General features: G+C 43.3%; 1 protein-coding gene and 1 long non-coding RNA gene across 14 annotated transcripts in view; one reads left to right on the forward strand and one right to left on the reverse strand.

The window, feature by feature from the left end:
• Positions 1 to 581, reverse strand: part of LOC113627668 (uncharacterized) — a 31,950-nt gene extending 31,369 nt beyond the window's left edge. For all 3 annotated transcript variants that reach the window (XR_003435646.1, XR_003435645.1, XR_003435643.1), the window contains exon 1: positions 420 to 581. This is a non-coding gene — a long non-coding RNA (uncharacterized LOC113627668). The remainder of the gene's footprint in view (positions 1 to 419) is intronic.
• Positions 1 to 18,666, forward strand: part of PPP2R5C (protein phosphatase 2 regulatory subunit B'gamma) — a 131,742-nt gene that overhangs the window by 37,408 nt on the left and 75,668 nt on the right. The window contains exons 1-2 of one of the 11 annotated variants that reach the window (XM_027120594.1): positions 119 to 239; positions 3,420 to 3,560. The exons of 5 other annotated variants lie outside the window; for them this stretch is intronic. Coding sequence is in view for 5 of the 6 variants with exons in the window: in XM_027120593.1 (XP_026976394.1) it covers positions 146 to 239 (94 nt within the window). In the remaining variant the exon portion in view is untranslated. Of the gene's footprint in view, positions 1 to 11; positions 240 to 3,419; positions 3,561 to 11,903; positions 11,929 to 17,178; positions 17,340 to 18,666 lie in introns of those variants that run through there. 5 more of the 11 variants (XM_027120590.1, XM_027120593.1, XM_027120589.1 and 2 more) reach the window with 5 other exon arrangements.

An 18,666-nucleotide genomic window follows, 5' to 3' on the forward strand; every position in this document is an offset into this window, starting at 1 on the left:
TCAGCGAGCCCCGTGCCTGCTGACATCACGAACCAGCCAGTTCCCTCCAGCTGCAGAGAGCTTCAGTTTGTCTTTTTTTTTTAAACTAAAATGGAGGCTGGTTTCTTGCCTTAAGGAGTACATTGCCTTTCCCGCTGAAGTCTAGATGTTGACATGTAATAAAGCGGGCAGCAGGATGGTGGTGGATGCGGCCAACTCCAATGGGCCTTTCCAGCCCGTGGCCCTTCTCCATATTCGAGGTAAGTTATTGTGTGTTTCACTGAAACGGAACCTTCTGTGGTTAGTTAATAAATGGCTATTGTGCTTCAGATAAGAAAAGCAGGAAGTCCTTTCTAGCAGAATTCACCCCGTTTTGCGGCAGACCTAACCAGAGGAGGCTGGGTGTGTCACTGCAATTTGGCATTTTACGAACTACTTACAGAATTTGAGTCTTGAGAGAGGCCTTGCATGCATAGTTCAAAGCTGGTTTTTCTGCTTTCTGCTCGCTCTCCCATCCCCCTTTCAGAGCCGTGCTGATGTCAAAGGATGTGAAGTCACTGCCCGGGGAAGGCATTGGGCGGGGGGTAGGAAGGAGAGGCGGGCGGCACGCCTGGCCAAGTTGTCCGTGCGCAGAGTTTCTGTTACATCTGTGTTGCTCAACACCCTGAAGGTTTCACCGGGACACACGTCTGAATTAACGATGAATTGCAGTCAGAAAATATGCAGAAATGATTAGAAAAGAACTTCTTTAAAAGGATTGTTTTCGTTCTTGCCCTGGAGCCTAAAAGAGAAATAGACTCGTGCTTTGAAATATTGGAATCCGTCGTGGGTCATAATTTCTGAGCTGTTAGCGTTTTTATTGAATAGTAGGAGATACTTTGCACTTAAATAGGCTTTGTATTGACATTTGCCTTTAAAATTTTAAATGGCAACAAGTTTTCGATGAGTGTATAGATCACCTTTAATAATTACAGTTTGCCACTTGTAGTTTATACGGAATTGGAGTTCAGAATTTAGCTTATAACACAATTAGCATAGTAATTAATAATTATATTCAAATATAGGTATCAGGATAATCATATACTTTTTCTTAGCATTTAAAAGTATTTGCTATACAAATTTTTTGTTCATAATTGGGTGAAGTAGAAAATGGATGTTAAGCTTCATCATATCACTTTAAAATTTATACAATATCACAGCTCTGTCCCTAACAGAACAGTTCTGTCAGAATCTCCTTTAAGGACCCATGTCAAGGAAGGGTGGGGGCAGGATCTCTAGGTGACTAATGGTCTGTATGACTAAAATACCAGACAAGATTTTTCAGATCCTAGGGTGTTTGCAGATAAAGGAAATAAAACCACATGAATACCCAGTCTGTTGGAATAAAATGGGTGTTGCTTTTCTCTCCAAACCCTCTTGAAAGAAGCTGGTGGAAATTAATGTCCACAATGACCAACCTGTAGGTCACATTGTTTTGTAGTGCACCCAGGAAAGAGCAAATGTTGACCACAGATGGCACTCAGGTATTTTAGTTGCAGGAGCCAAATGGGCAAAAACAAAATGTAATTGTGTTTCGATATAAGTTCTTAAATGGTGACTGACTAGCAAAAAGAAAATTTTATAGCATATAAAATGTGTATTTTGATACTTTTAAGGTATCTTATTATAAATAACAAGATTGTTTTAGTTTGAGTTTTCTGATTTCATTAAACACTTAATGTACTAGTCATTTTTTGAACTATGACTTTATTCTGAAATGGAATTGTTTGATTTTATATCTTATACCACATTGTTGTTGTTGTTTTTAATTCCAAGACTTTACTGTGACCAGTTTGAATTTTTTTGCTGTTGGTTGAGTGGTTGGTTGCTAATTGTGAAGGGAAAAAGTAGTGAAGCATATTAACCTAAAAGAGACTTGAGATTTTAAGAAGGGGTAACCTTTAGGGCCTAAAACTAACTTCTGGGTCAAACAGTGAACTAGCTAAAACTTGAACGCTTGGTTTACTCATCAGGACTTTTTAGAGCAAGCATGTTAATGTGTGGTTTAGCAAAATTTATTTTGTTTATATTGGCTTTTAGAGTCTTGATCAATTTAATATCCACTATGCATCTCCTCTGTATGTCCAGTGCTGAGGGTCCCCACCCCAGAGGAATGGATGGTTTAGTGGGAGACCCACACAGGGGCCCTGGTGCAGGAGGGGCCCTGGTGCAGGAGGGGCACAGAGCTGACTCTGGGCAGGTGCTAGGACAGAGAGCAGGGGCTGATGTAATCATGATGCTGGTAAGGGGAGGGGGCAACGCTGAGGCTTACCACTGACCCAGGGTGCATTTAGAGAAGAAGGGTCTTCCACACAGAGGTAAAATGACCAGCCCAAGGTCACCCAGCCTGTAAGTGGTAGGGCCAGAGTCCAAACCAAGGCAGTTACACAAACCAAGGCAGTTGTTTTGTTTTGTTTGGAATCTTTTAAACAAAAAAGGTTTTTTTGGTTTTATTTTAAAAATAGAAATTTTGGCTGTTTGTAGAACCTTTTGCCACAGGATTACAATAGCGGGTTTTCCCCAGTGTCTTATCAACATCCATGCGTTTCAGTGGCCTCTGGTATATGACAGTTTTTGTGCCTAGGGTCCATTTCTTCATTCATTTTACAAATATTTGTCAAGTCGCTACCACCACGTGCCAACCAGGAACCTAATTCGGAATATGAAGCAAGCCCTGTGGCCCAGCTCTCAGAGTTTACAGTCCCCTGGGTGGTGGGGCAGTCACGTGAACAAATCAGTCAATACGACCACTAAACTGATGAGTAGTCCCAGTCGGTTTGATATTTGTCTCCTATTACATAGTCTAGAGTTTGCAGTTAATATAGTGAATTAGCATATCCTAAAAAGTCCAAGTGTGACAGGAACATGTTGCTGAAAAGTCTAAACTTTTCTGTCTGTAGAAGGAGAAGGCGTCACCTGGAGGAACTTGATGGCTGTAAATTTAGCTTGATGACTTAAATCCTGTACTTCCAGGGCTGTCCGAGAGAACTGTCTGCGATGGTGGGAATGTCCTCTGTGCTGTCCACTACAGTGGCCCCTGGTCACATGTGACTGTTGAGCCCTTAAAACGTGGCTACTGCAACTGAGAAACTGAATTTTTAATTTTACTTCATTTTAGTTATTTTAAATTTAAATAGACATGTGTCTAGTGGCTGCTGTATTGGACAGCACAGGTCTAGACTGGGATCGAGAGACTTTTTCAGAAAAGACTGGAAAGTAAATATTTCTGGCTGAGAAAGCAGCCATAGATAGGCATGACAGTGTTCCAGTAAAGCTTTATTTACAAAAGCAGGTGGCTGGCCAGATTTGGCCCGTGGGACATAGTTTGCCCACCCCTGTTCTAGACTATTCCTTGGATTTTAATTGCCTGTTAAGTATAGTAAAATATATTTCACTTCCAGAGCCAGGTTTAAGGCAAGAATAGCCAAGCCAAAAAAGATGTTAATGGCCAGAGAGGAAGAGAGCGACCTCCATCCTGTGCCAGCTGGCTTTTACTCTGGCCTCAAGCAAGTTGTTAACTGCTCCGATCTTGTAGTCGGTTGGTGAGTCCTGTCTCTGAAAGACTGAGGAGTAACCTCGGCCTGGTGGGGAGCTGGAGAGCAAACTATTCTCTGTGTAAACCCATTTTTCCTGGGGAATGGAAGTCTGATGATAGAAGAGTTTGTTTTCTCACAAGTATTCCTGAGTCACCAATTCAATGAAAGTCTTTACCTTTCCAAAAAAATTTAGAAAAGAACGAGCAGGGGGCAGTGTAGGGTGTCAAACCCGAAGGCTTCCTTTCCCGCTGCAGCCCATCTGATGACTTAGCCAGCGCTGCTAAGCACACCTGTGCACATGCACGTGCACGTGCACGCGGGTTCCCAGGTGTGGGACACTCCTGCGTGATTAAAGTCAGTGAATGTTGTGAGGATGGATGCCTAGCACTGTCCTCATTCCCAGAACTAGGAAGGAAAAATGTCATTGACGACCAAAAACAAAGACCCCTCAAGAGCTCAAACCAGTGATGCTTTCTCTCCGAATAGTGTATCAGTCCAACTCAAGGTGTTTGCTGCACTAACATCTGTGTGTTGTGTAGCTGTCACTGTCTATGAGGCGGCTTTTTAGAAGTACACCTTTAAAGCTCCCTGGAATGAGCCTGTGTGAAGTTGTTTTCTCTTGTCATTCCTGCCAGTGAGGAAGGAAACCAGAGTAACAAATAACTCTCTGGGGGGTGCATGTCTGTGTTAAAGCCTGCACAACTTTTGTTAATTAGTCTTCCGGGAACTGATCATGACTCCTGCCTTGCAGCAAAAGCTAAACTCCTAGAATTTTTTCATTAAAAGATGTTAATTGTGTGGAAGAATGAGACAAAAGTAAAGAAGCAAGGTTAGTAGTCAAGAAAAGGGTGTGTGTTTTTGAATCTAGGGAAGGACCGTGTCTTCGAAGGCACAGAGGTTTGGGGTACACCCTGCTCCATTTCCACACATCAGGTAGCACTGCAGGGTGGTTCTCCTCCTATCCGACGGCGGCCTGCCAGATGTGATGCGCTTTTGTGAACACTGCCCGACTTGTTCCTCCCAGCATTCTTGCCCGGGAGGTCGGCCGGACGCATCCTAGTCACTCCTCCCCAAGGTTACCAGGCTGTAAGGCCAAGTCCAGGGCCCCTGCCCCTGTGTCAGCTACATGTCCCCAAGCCGCTGCTGGTGGCCGTCCCAGAAGGAAAGGCAGCCACATATGTCATCTTCTGGTATTATCTTTTTGACCTTTTTTGGAGACCCAGCTAAAGCTGGCCTGCAGTCTTTGGGGAGGCTCTGGATTTCCAGGTGATAAGATGAGACAAAGCACCCTTCTGTCAGCCCGGCTCCTGGCCATGCAGAGCATCCCAGACCAGAGGCCGGAGCAAGGGGCTGGTGCAGGCAAGACCTCTGTCACCCACATCTGCTTCCAGACAAGGCCCACCTCACCTCCTCTTCCCTGTCAGATGGGAAAAGTACCACCAAGGATGCGGAGAACTCCAAAACTGGGGTAGTTTCTCTCACTAAGGTACTCAAGGAAAAATCTTTCTTATTAATCTTGGAAAGACGTGGCTAAAGTGCACAAGGACAAACTACTACAGCAAGAAAAGTCTGGTTTTGTTTCAGGCCCTTGAATTATTCATACATCAAAAACCCCTCTAGTTAAAAAGAAAAGCTAAAGAGATGTAACAGTCAAATATAGTGAGTGAATCTGTATCAGATCTTTGTTCTAAAAACAAAACAGTAAAATCAAGCCTGCAGAAGACATTGGCCGAGTGCAGAGCGATGTGGGACGCTATGGAATTACCGTTAGCTTTAAAGGGATTGTGATCTGTAGGCACTGTCCTCATTCTTAGGAATTGCAGACGGAGGTATTCAGGGGTGAAGTATCATGATCTCCGCAACTTATTTCAAATAACAAGGAGAAAAATAAATGTAAAGCAAATATGCTAATATGTGAACAATTGGTGAATCTGGGGAAGTGGTTATACAGGTGTACACGTTGAATACAAGTATTCAGCTTCTGTGTAGGTTTAAACTTTTCCATAGTGTTTGGGAGAAATGTCTTTAAAATGTTCTGCTTTAGAAAAAAGGTGCAAAGGACATGTAATTACTTAGAAATTGTTTCCTAAATAGTGAGCAGTGGTCTTTTATATTCAAGTTTTGGCTTTTCCTGTGTTTTTCCTTTTACTCCATTGCTGACAAATTAGTGGCCAGTGAAATAATCAGGCGGTGAAATAATGAGGCGGGGGCTTGGTCATCCCAGGTGGGCTGAGGTTGAGACCCTGTAGCCCAGTGCCTTATTGGTGGCCTCCTGCAGCCAGCACGGTCCCCTTGTTGCTAACTTGTAGTGGTTGCACAGACAGCTGCACCATCTTACCGAACGGTGTTTTGGGGACATACACCTTTTTTTGATGTTTATTGGCATTTTTATTGGACTTTTAAAGCATAACAGTTTAACGGCACGCTCTTAGGTAAAAGCAAGTTTCCCTCTGAACTTGAGAGGCAGGGTGCTTAGTGGTTAAGGGCGGGGGGTCTGAAGCCACAAGGCTGGGGTCGGATCCCTGCTCCCACCCCACCACTGGTTAGCTGAGCTGTCTTGGGCAGGCTAACTCACTTCTCTGCTTGGAAATGGGAATGAAATGGGGATAAAAGGACCTACCTCTCTGTATTTTTATGAGGGTTAGTTAAATGAGTGCATACACATAAAACGCTTAAAATGGTGCCGGAGTGTTTTAAGACTATGGGAAGTGTTAGTGGTTGCTGTGGTTATCGTCTCTTTTCTAGGTCACTGTGGTAATTCAGAGCCCAGCATCGTAACCACAACTTATTTTATTTTTCCGCTGCTGTATCACCTGTATTTGTTCGTCTTGAAGCTTCTCTGTCTCTGTCTCTGTCTGGTCTCTCCCGCTCCCATTTACCAAGCCTCTCTTCTTGCAATTTGCTTGTCATTTCACCACCTGGAAGAAATCAGTATCATTGATGACCCTGGAGTGTGCACTGTGTTCTGCTTGTAGACTGTGTGTAAAATTACCTAGTAAGGTGATCCAAAGTCTCTCTAGTCAGAGTGTACTTACTGACCCCCTTTCAGACTTTTCACTCTCAGGGATCTAGTCTGTTAATAAGAAATCAGCATTTAATACATTCCTCTCCTCACCCCATTTTTAACTCTTTTGAAGAAAAGTGTTTTAGCATAAGATTCATAAGGAATTCTGCTTTTAGAAGTTAGAGATTTTATCTGTGATTAGTCCCACATAGGGTGACTTCACTTGTCATTTCCCCTTAGTTGTATTTAAATGCAGATGTTGCTTTCTGATGCTTTAGCAACTGGACTTCCAAAAGTTTACTGTCAAATTGTCAAATCCCATTACATTAAACTCCTGAATTCCTTTTTTGTGTTGGGATTTTTAAATGAAGATATTATTTGGTGGGACTTCCCCGGCGGTCCAGTGGTTAAGGCTCTGCGCTTCCAATGCAGGGGGCACGGGTTTGATCCCTGGTCAGGGAACTAAGCTCCCACATGCTGCACCGTGTGGCCAAAAAAAAAAAAAAAAAAAAAAAGATAGTATTTGAACTAAGTGGGATCCAGACTATAACCTTATACCTTATTGCTTCAAGTTTTAATATTGTGGTATTTTTAATAGAGCTTGAGCTGTTTCACCTGTTTGATTAGGTTTTTCAGTCTCTGCTTTGTCGTTGATGTGTGTGAACTTCGTGTATTACATTTGGATTTTTATCTGCTGGTTGTGTTATTCACCAGCAATGTGTTCTAATTATGGTATTTTGACTTATAAAGTTATGAAAATAGTAATGTTTCACTCTAGGGAGCAAGCCTAGTTTTCCTAAATTGCTGGTCCTTTATTCTTGGTAGACTTCAAGGAGGAAGAAATGGGGCGGGGGTGGTCTGTGTATGTTTGCATTTGTAGATCATTTTGATACATATACAACTAGAAGTTGTTTTTTTCACCTTCAGGTAGTAGGCCAGGCTTCTCTAGGGGTGGTATATGATAACCTTGTTTTCACAACTCTGAAGCTGTGACGATATCCTCAGCATTTCCATAGGGCAGTGTTTGTAGGTGCGGTCATTGGGCCCCTGGAGTCCCTGAGATACTTCCAAGGGATCTGCAAGGTCAAAACTGTCTTTCCAAGACTGCGAAGGCCTTTTTTGCCTCTTTCACCGTGTGGTCGTTCGCCCTGATGGTGCAAAGGCAGTGGTGGGTAGAACAGCTCCTTGCTTGGAGTGCGCAGTGGTGTCCAGCTAGAAACCAGCGTGTGCTCCACCACGCCACACCAGTCGGACCTAAGACTATCCTTGATGAAGCATGAAATGTTAGGGTTAGTAAATCTCAGCCCTTGCAAACACACCTTTTAATAACATTTTGTGGATGATGTGCAGAGTTCACACGGAGCGCTCGGGCACACTGCAGTGTGCTGGCAGCCTCTAGGAGCACTGCACAGTCGTGTGAGTTGCAGACTGAGCCAGCCACTTTCTTCAGGAACATCATTTTTATTCAATACTTGAAAGAACAAACAACAGACAGATTGGGTTAGTAAGACCTGAATATTTGACGTTTGCTTTCTCGAAAAGGAATGAAGGAAGCCTGTCAATTCAGGGGAAACAGCAGTGACACTATTTGTTGCCTATGATAAAATTCAGACTTGCAAGCAAAAATTTGAATTTTGGAAAACTTGTATCCGCCAGCGCGAACCTGACAGCTCCTGGTGCTGACGGCTCCTGATGATACTAACAAACAGGGCTTCTTGATGTGAACGGTGGAAGATCTGCATGACTGCATGCCATCACATTCAGTAATGCTGCAAACATGCGTGGGCAGGAGACACATTGAAATTGCAGGACACATCTCAGGGTTTGAGGCCACTGAAACATCCATCAATATGGTTCCAGATTCCATGGTGCAACTAATCTTTAAGAAACTACCACTTATTGAATGTTAGCATAGAATCAAAGAAGAATATCGACAATTTTTTTTAAAAGCCATTGAAATACCTCCCTTTTTCAACTAAACGTGTCTGTTGGGCTTCTTTTCATATACTTCAAGCAAAATACCATGTCAAACAGATTGACTACAGAAGCAGAAATGCAGGTCTACCTGACTTTTAAGCAAGGCTTTAAAGAAATAGACAGAAATGTAAAACAGTGTCATTCTTCCTGCTGTTTTTTTAATGAAGTTATCCTCAAAATGATATTTATGTTAGCACGAAATGAGTCCATTCCTCTTATCTTAAATGAATTAATAAGTAAATGTTTTAAACATTCTCTAATCTGGTCATTATCAGTAGGTAGAACCCACGTGACCTAAGCTCTTCAGGGTCCTCCAGACTTTTTTAGAGGACATGATCCTGACACCAAAAAAACTGAAGACCCTTGGCCTAGGAGAGCTCTCTAGCATGAGCGGGATGTGACCCTGACCCTGTTTTTTACCAAGCCTCTGTATTTTTTCTCTTCCTACCTCAAAAAAAAAGTTCCCAGATTAACTAGTCAGCTAGTAATGTAAACAGGTCTCCCAGGCCACAGTGGGAGGTGATAACTCCACCCAGCGTGTGGGCAGTGGAGTCACCCCAGGACCCGGGGCCTCTCTTTTGGCCTTAGTCAGCTTCCATTTATCTTTTTAATCTTTTAAAAAAATCCATATGTGAATATAGCCACTTTGAAAATTTTTTTTAATTACGAATAAAACTAAAATTCCCCCTAGCTTTATCCCCAGAATCAGCCTCCTACCTTTCCTGGCATCTCAGAGCAAATTGTTTGGAGTTTGCTGTATATCATTCCACATCTCTGTCTGCGTGTGCGTATTTTCACATTAAATAATGTAAATATGGATTTATTTATTCACTGAAAGTATACAGTATTTTTTTTTCCTTTTTTTTTTTTTTGACACGCAGTGTTCCCGGACCAGGGATTGAATCCAGGCCCTCAGCAGTGAAAGCACAGAGTCCTAACCACTGGACTGCCAGGGAATTCCCTGGTTTTTTATTTCTTAAGAAAAAAAGTTGACATGATAGCAGTTTTAGAAAACTAAACTTCTTACAAGGTCTTAGCATCTTGATAGTTTTCTAAAATAATTGATGATGTTCAGAGCTAGTGTTACGTTGTATTATCCTGAATTGGTACTATGTATACATACATTACATAAACTCTTAAGTGTGGTCTTCCGCGTCTTCCTGCTAATTTGCTTTAAACTCTCTTGGTGGACGTCTGGGAGGAGGCAGGAGCTAGAGGAGCACCTGCCCCGTGCCTGGACCATCCCAGGGACCATCGCAAACACTTAATGCCCACAGCCGGATGGGAAAGAAGCTCTGTGCTCGTTCTACAGACATCAAAAACGAATGTCCACGAGCAGACCTGACCAGATAGTGAGCGACAAGGCCTGAAGAAACCGTGCACTGTTTGACTAGAACTTGGACCACTTCTGCCACACCAAGCTGCAGGACATGTGGACAGTTCTGTGTGCTTGAGGCCTGGTCCCAGGGAGACATCTCACTTGAGAGAACATGGATGACCCTTCTTGCCTGCTGTTTAGAATATTTTACTAGATGTTGAAAACATTGGGATTTTGTCAATTTAGCGACCCCCCCCCTCCCCTTCCCAAATTAGATCTAATCGTACCAGAATCGAGCTAGCGGACTCAAGGCGAAGGCCTAACAGTGTCGCTTACCGGGTCACTGGTGTCCTTGACTGTCTCCATACCTTCCTGAGTCTGCGAATGCATTATATTTTAAAATGCGTTTGATTAAATTACTTATTTTCAAGGGAATTGAAAGAAAGGAGCTTAGATTCAAATTCCAGCCTGCTGTCCCTGAGGACAAAAGTACAGGATAAGAATGAGCAGATTCCTCCTTTTCTCTTATCCTTAGTTAAGAGAAATGCTATGCTGGTAGAAAACTTGAGTGACTGTCCAATGAGTGAGGGGTTTTTTTAAGACTTTAATAAATTCAGATACTTTTTTTCTTTGCAATAAAGTCACAAATGACATTATATTGAAGAGGTGTTATTAATCTTAAACAAAGGTTAACTTAAGTTTACACTTTAAGCCAAAGTTAAACTTGTGATGTCCTGAAATGTTTTGCTTGTCTTCTTCCTCTCTGCCTACTTCTTCCCCTTAAGCACTCCTTTCTTATTTTGTCTCATTTATTCTCCAGAGGAGGCCATCAGATATTTAAACTGACCTTTTCTAAGGCATGTAAACTTTCTTGGGTTGACTTTTCTTATTCAAATAGTACAGTATCAGTGCATATGAATTCTGGATTTTTCACTTCTAAGTGTTGTGCATCAGTTCAATGTAAACTTTCAAAGTTTTAACCTTGAATTTTTGTGTTTAATTTGGTATGCGTTGCAATTATCAGTATCCAATTAAATAAACGTAGACTGCCCTGCCTACGTAGATTAGGAAAATATCTTTTGGGGGGTATGCGTGTGCATATGCACGCACATGTGTTTCTGTAAAGCCAAATACCAACTTATAAAAAACAGTTCAATCTCCAGTCTTGTTGTTTAGTATATAGGCTTAATCCTTTGCTTATTTGAGCCTTTCCTCTATTTTAAAAAAGGAGGAGAGCCTTTAAGTGAAATGTAAGCTAAACTTGGAGCCCCTAAAATAATTTTTAAAACTGTACATCATGTTAAAAATATAAAGGGGAGTTTAAGAAGCATATTTGGTAAAGTGTTCTTCGTCAGGAAACAGGGACTTATCAGCCAGTTAATAGCCTTGACTGTGACATCCAAAGTAACTGAAAACACGCTGCCCAGGTAAGTATTTATACCAGTTAGGAGTGTGCAGAAATGAGGCACAGCAGCCCAAGAGCCAATGCAGCTCAGGCGCCTGCCATCCCTGTGTGCTTCCTTGCATACTGTCTGGTACACCAAGCATTACCGTAATGCATTTCTTCCAGAGTTTTTCAAAATTGTGTGGCCTTAAGAGAGATTGTTTAGGAAGACCGGTTTCCTCGGAGCAGTTTGGTCCTCCCCGTCTGCAGCATGGCCGAATAGCCAAAGGAGGGTGGAGACGCTTGTTTGTCATTAGGGCCCAGGAACCTTTTTCATCTTCAGACCTCCTTGCAGGTGTTCATTAACCATCCTATTTCCTATGAGACAGCAAACAGGTATTATTAGTCCTATTTTTACGGCTGTGGAAGCCAAAGCAGAGAGGTTCCCGGACTTGCCTAAGGTCAGAAGGAAGAGCTCTTGGGTTTTCTGACTCACAACTCCGGGCTCACACCTCTCTGGATGTGCACAGGGCTGCTCTCACAGGCTCCTTTATCACAGAGATCTAGCCACGCAGTACTTTCTGCTCTCAGTTTTTCACAGCGGTGTAGAGTGCAGTGCAGCTGAAACCAGGTTAGTTGATCTTATGGTGTCATCTAGAAAAACAGGAGATGCAGATTCTGGGTCATGAAGGTAAGGCTGTACCTTGGGGCTTTGTGGGTACGGATGAAATTAAGTCAGTGGGGCCTAAAAGTGCGCCCACTTGCCCCTTAGCGTAGCCTGGAAACTCCCGTTGAAGAAACATGGACTCGGGGACTGCTTTCCACTTCGTTTAAGGAACTTGTACATCCTGAAAGATTTACATTGAAGCTGCATTTTCAGCATAGCTAATGAGTATTTCAGTGCTGAACATAAACTTAGTACCGGTAAAGATTCCTCATGAGTAATTCTTTGAATTTAGAACAAAGTGAGATATATTGTTCTATTGGTAGTAATAGAATTTGGAGCTTTTGGGCTGTAAGGAGGAGAGACATTCTTTATCTGAAAACTGGCTGTTTTAGTTTAGGCATTTGTCCGAGGGGAGACAGTAGTAAAGACAACTACTTCTTGATGATGTATACAACTGAGGGGACGTTTACATTGTAGTTTATAAAAAGCCTGTGAACTCATGTTCCTGATTTTCATAAAGCCCTACGATACTCCGTGTGTGTGCTCTTGTTGACTTCAGTGTTGGTAGCGTAGCCGCGCTGCATCCTTTGTTGTGCCACATAAGGTTAAAAGTAAGACCAAAATTTTTAGTTAACTGAGTTTGCTTCAAAGGGAAGGAAAACTTTATGGAATATACCTAACAGAAAGGAGAACAAAATTTAGCTTTGACCTTTTGCCTTACGGCCACCTAAAGCTTTGTCTCATTCCCTTGACAAATATTTGTAAATCACCACCTTGGTGGTTGGCACTGTGCTGGGCGCTGAAGGTGATGTCTGTGCACCTTCAGACTGGCACCAAGGAGGAGGGAGCGGGCCTGGGGGCGGGGGCAGGCCTCCCAAGAGAAGTAATACTTGATAAGCTCACTGGTGGTCCCCGGTTCAGCGCACTGGGGAGTGTGTTGTGAATGGAGTGTGGCAATGTGGTGAGAGAAATGCTGGGAAAGGGTTTATGTCAAGTAAGTAGCGTCTCTTTGTGGACTGATGAGTGGAGTACGCGTCAGCGAGCAGTGGATGAGGAGGCCACTGCAGAGTGTGCCGCCCCCGCTGGTCCTCGCGCAGGGAGGGAGGGCCAGGCTACTTCTGTTACGGCTCCACGGTGAACCTCAAAGACAGGCGGGAAACTAAAAGTGATACCTTTGTTGGGGGGACGCCAGGGTTTTCACCGTGCGTGTGTGTGTGTGCGTGCGCGCGTGTGTGTTTGAACCCCGTAAACATAATACCTATTCAAAAACGTAAAAGAGAGGCAGAGCATTAAGAGTAGAGAGCATATGTGATTATTGATCTTCACGGTCAGAATCAGAGGGTACTGTCTTTCTATGTTTCTGTGCTGTGCTCTTAGTTAACTGGCTAGAACACAGTATGGAAAGGCCACGATCATGGATTTGGATTTGAGACGTGACCAGAGGTTACCTTTGCCGGTCCTTGCCCAGCCTGTTTACGTGCACACCCTCACTCGTGAGGGCAGCAGAGCATGGAATGCAGGAGGATCGGGCAACTCAGTCACCCTCCACACCCCAACCAGGGCCTCACTCAGATCATCTGGTTCTGATTGAACTGACCTTTCATTGTTGTGTTTCATTTTGTTGAATGAACCAGTTTTGCTGTGCTTCAGGTATTGTCACTCTGCGGTCAGCCCTCTTTCTTTCTTGTGTGTGAATGGTAAGGCTGCCAAAGCCAGATCTGCTGCAGACCCGAATTTCAGCGTCGTCTTCAGCAGAGTGTGTTTTCAGAAATTTCCAGGGCAGGAGGGGGAATTTAAGAAGGAAGTTGGGGAAGGTGAGGCCGAATGGCTTTGGGTTTCCTGGTGGCACAAGGGGAGGCCTCTGCAGAAGGTTGAGGGGCAGCGGTGACCTGGGACGTGTGAAGGGTGAGAGGGAGCTGACCGGACTGGTGAAGTGTGCTGCGGCCTGCAGGGCGCAGTCAAAGGTGGCAATCGTGATCATGATCCCTTAGTAGAGATATGCTTTGCAAACACTTTTTCCAAGTCTGTGGGTTGTCTTTTCACTTTCTTGATGGTACTGTTTGCAGCAAAAGAGTTTTTAACTTGGATGAAGTCCAGTTTATCTAATTTGTCTTTTGTTGCTTGTGTTTTTTGGTCTCTTATTTAAGAAATCATTGCCTAATCCAAAGATTTGCTATGTTTTCTTCTAAGGGTTTTATCATCTTATCTTAGCTCTTACATTTGGTCTCTGATCTATTTTGAGTTAGTTTTTGTATATGCTGTTAGGTAAGGGTCCACCTTTATTCTTTTGAATGTGGCTATTCAGTTTTCCCAGCACCATTTGTTGAAAAGACTGTTCTTTCCCCATTGAATGGACTTGGCGTGCTTGTTGAAAATCAGTGGACCGTAAATGTGAGGGTTTATTTCTGGACTCTATTCTGTTCCATTGGTCTGTATGTCTGTACCACAGTCTTGATTACTGTAGCTTCATTGGAAGTTTTAAAATCAGGAAGTGGGAGTCCTCCAGCTTTGTTCTTCTTTTTCAAAATTGTTTTGTGTTCAGGATTCCTTGCATTTCCATGTAAATTTTAGGACAGTTTGTCAGCGCTCCTGGCCTCTCTCAGTAGCCTTGTCTGGGCTAGAATCGGTTAGATCAGGACCGTGCAGTTCACACTCTGCCTGGCAGTTCCTCTGACTGAGGGAGAACCGGCTGTTGTTGGAAGTCTGGGGCCATGGGCCTGATATGGTCTAGTAAGAACCCCCAAAATGTTTAAGTTTCTGAAGTCTTGGGTTTTGTCACAGAAAGCTATGTGAATTTTGTATTCTGTTTCATAATTAATACTGTTTAATTTAAAGATGTTTAACATGATTTAATTGCTTTGTAAAACTGATATTCCAGGAAGGGTATCGTGTCTACCCCGTAATAAACATGCACCGCCCCCCTCGCACATGCCCAGACCGCATGCCCCAGTTTAAAAGGCCGAGTTGGGGGAAACCCGCCCATTAGAGCTTTTGTGTTTGTAAAGGTTGTTTCTTTGACCGTCTGCTGTCTAACCTCGCCAGACCCAGACCCCAGGCTGGCATCCGTCCACCTGGGTGAAGTGGAATTACCTGATTGTCAGTGTGTCGGTGTCTCTTGCAAAGCTGCCATCCTTTTCTGTTGATTCTTGAGGTGGATTTAGACCTGGTCAGTCTTGGCCATCAAAAAGATTCCTACAGGATGAAACCCGTTTCATTCCCTAAGTTATCATTTTTTGGAAGATCAAGTTCTTGGCCAGGAGTGCACTACGTAGTTTATCTAGGTTCAGATGTGCCGAAGGTGACAGCCCAGGATCAGTCATTTCCAAATGCCTGCGCTGCTCTGGGGCAAGGCTTTTACCTGTCCAGGCAGAAATAAAGATGATACAGTGTGTGTCTCTCATAAAGCTAAGTTTATTCAACTTACAGGTCTATCTATTCTAGGATTGTCTTTTTTGGTATTAAAATATCTTTTATGATTTGTTTAAATGTTCCTATTTGTCAGTTAGGGTGGTAAGCCAATGTCAGTCTTTTAAGATTCCTTGTGAAATTTTACTGGTCTGTGAAATCTGAACCCCAGAACATCATTTTAAGCCACAAATCCCAGATTTGTACCTTGTTTACATTTGGAATTACCACATAATAATTCAGACAATTTATGTAACTTAAAAGTCCATTTTCTATTTCCCTTATATGAAATGTCCAGAACAGGCAGATCCGTAGAGACGGAAAGCAGATTGGTGGTTGCCAGGGGCCGGGGGAAGAGAGACTGGGGGGGGGACTATTTAAAGGGCGCGTGTGTTCTTCTAGGGTGATGAAAAAGTCTTGAAACTAGAGAAAGGGGTTAATTGCACAACATTGTGAACACACTAAATGCTACTGAACTATGCACTTTAACATTGTTAATTGTAGGTTTTGTGTGAATTTCTCCTCAACTTTTTTAAAGCCATTTTATTCAATGTTGTAATTATATATGAGCCGGAAGGTGGGAGGGGGGTGTATCAGGTTATATGAATCCGGGTGAGCACAGGATATATGCTTACACACACAGGTATATATTATTAATTTGTATCTCTAAGCATAATCATTAGAAGCTCACTAGGTAGACAGACTTTCTGCTTTGGGACAGCAGAAAGGTTCGTGTTGATACTCCACTGAAACGCGAAGGTGTTCTTTATTCTCACCTCACAAACGATCCACATTCTCCAGCTTTTGGCAACCTTTCACCCTGGAAAGTTGAAGTTTTGAAATCACCTTCAGGAGAAATTGGAATAAAGTTCCTCTTGATGCTCTGTCTGGTGGCTCTGTCTTAGTGTTTACTGGGACGCCAGCCACCAGGCTGGAGGCAGTTGGCAGTGTTCTGTCCTGTAACCCTTGAAAGGGGACCGTGATTTGTCCTCCCCTGCCCCCAAAAGAGAATGGAGGGAAGGGAAAGACCCTACATTATTTTTAAGTGAGAAGAACCGTTATTATAAATTCTGAGTACAGCGTAGTAGTTGTTGTTGTTTTTTAGACTTTCTCTCCTTGATCCTTCCAGAAGGAAACGCACAGGAGGGAAACTCTGGGTTAGGGCCCCGCCTGGACTAGGGGTTCTGGGGCAATCTGAACGCTCACCACTGTTCAGGTTCCTTAGTTTCCTGAAGTAATTGAGCTTGTCACCTTGCCTTCATTTAAAATACTGATTGTGCTTTACTTTTAACAGTTTCAAGATGTCATAATAAATAGTCCACGAAGGTGGATTTGTTTTAAGGAAGGCGATTTTCCACCTAACTTTGACTTTATGTTCGTAAATGTGTTGAGTTTTGTCGGTGTTTCAATGGTTTTCCATGCGTCAACCCTGACCGCAGAGGGACAGTCCCAAGCACGCTGGTCACATGGAGGAGGAATTCACACATGGCTCCACCACCGTCACCGCCAGCCCCCCACCCTGTCACCCTTTCATGTTGCCTTCCAGTTGTGTTTCCCCACGAGCTGCTAGCCGCTCAGTCCCACTTTGTTGCTTGGCGGTTGTCGTCGGTGTTGTTTTTTGCTTTGCGGCATTGAAATTGTAATTGAAACTGAACACTGATGTAGCGTCCATGGTGACGAAAAAGAGAAGTTTCGGAAGCCGTTGCTGTTTTGTCCTCTGCTGCCACAGCTGATCGCTCAGCGTTCTGGCCTCGTAAGAACTAGAACTGAAATTAGGGCATGCATGGTGTTATCTAAACCTCAGATTCTGTGAGTATCATTTTGTAAAAAGAGTAGCATTTTTGTAATGAAAACATCTGCTTTGTGCAGGCCTATCGCCAAGGCAGAAGATCTTAATTAGATAGCGTCCCGACTCAATGGAAACCTGAAGTGTGATCCCTAAAAATGCCAACTGCTCTTCCACTCATTCTCCAAGGCTCCGAAGGGTGTTGTCCATAGGAGAGAGAAAATGTCTAAATCCATTAATTCAGGGTCGTGTTACCAACTCATATTCTACCACCCCTGTAACATTTTACACCAGTGAAATCTTCAGTTATCACAAGTGGAGTTGCATAGGATTTATGAGCTGTACGTTGCTTTCTCAAAATGAGAGCAGGGTTTCACTTAAACTAACAAAGGGCGATCTACCTCAGAACTGTAAACAAATTCTCAGTTGTGACTTTGAAGGTTCTGACCTGATTTGGTCCTGCTTTGAGGCTGACGACAGCTGAGGGTTAGCCCAGATCAGCGTAAATCAGAGCAGCCAAAAAGTCACCGGAGCTCGGGCTTCTGCTGGGACGCCCCTGAAGGGAATGCTGTGCAGGCTCTGTGTGTGCGAAGCCTGTGTCTGATGAAATGGATCACTTCTAGCAAAAGGTGTTTAGTTGAAGTTTAACATAACTCTATTATTCTATTAAAAGAGACACACGAGTTAGGTCGAATTATAGCTCTTCTATCAGATACTTGAGTTTAAAGGTGTAAATGGGTAATTCAAGTCCATAAAGCAAGGAACACAAGATAAGCAAGAGGCTCTGCCCTCAGGGAGTTTGTGGTCTGAGCATAATTAGAAGTAAACATCTGCTGGGGAAGCACAAATGAAAGCGGCCCTAGAGCTGCATGGGGCTGCAGGAAGAGAGGATGATGAGGTGCCAAGGGTGCATCTGCCAGCCGGCTGGGCTTTCCGCGGCCGGGATGGGCTGGGAGTGTGAGGGCGACCTGGCAGAGCAAAGCGCGGGAAGGTGAAGAAATGCAGGGGTGCAGGTGCAGGGGTCAGGGTTGGACACATAGCTATACTGGGGCCTTCTTGTAAATGTGTTCGCCCAGCACACGTTTCTGAGCACTTTTGTGTCATACCTGTCATACCAGGTGAGGAATATAAAGGTAAACAATCCAGGTGCATACAACTGCAAAGCCCTGTGATAGGGCGGTAGTGGCAGCTCTCCAGGGTGTGAGCAGCCCGCAGGAAGGGCACCTTGCTCAGCTTTGGTGGTGTTTGTCTTGTTTGTTTTACCACAAAAGAAATAGGAGCCTTCTTGTTGGTGTCTATGATAGGTTAATGTATAAGACGTGCTTGCATGTTTATATAAGACATTTTATTGTTTAAATTTTGGCTACTTCCAAAGAAGAATTTGATAAGGCCTAAAACATTAGAACATGTGCAACAGTATATTAAAGAAAAAAAGTTATTAAAAGACAGTTTGGAGGGCCAGTTCAACCTTTGAATGGAGCTATGTAACAGTTTCAGAAAAAAATTTATGCTACTGATGGCCCAATGGGCATAGCATCTTTTTTTTTTTTTTTTTTTTTTTTTTTTTTTTT

Source organism: Aethalodelphis obliquidens, unplaced genomic scaffold (genome assembly GCF_003676395.1).
Source record: "Aethalodelphis obliquidens isolate GAN/ISIS:26980383/991018 unplaced genomic scaffold, ASM367639v1 scaffold21, whole genome shotgun sequence".
In the NCBI taxonomy this organism is placed as follows: Eukaryota; Metazoa; Chordata; class Mammalia; order Artiodactyla; family Delphinidae; genus Aethalodelphis; species Aethalodelphis obliquidens.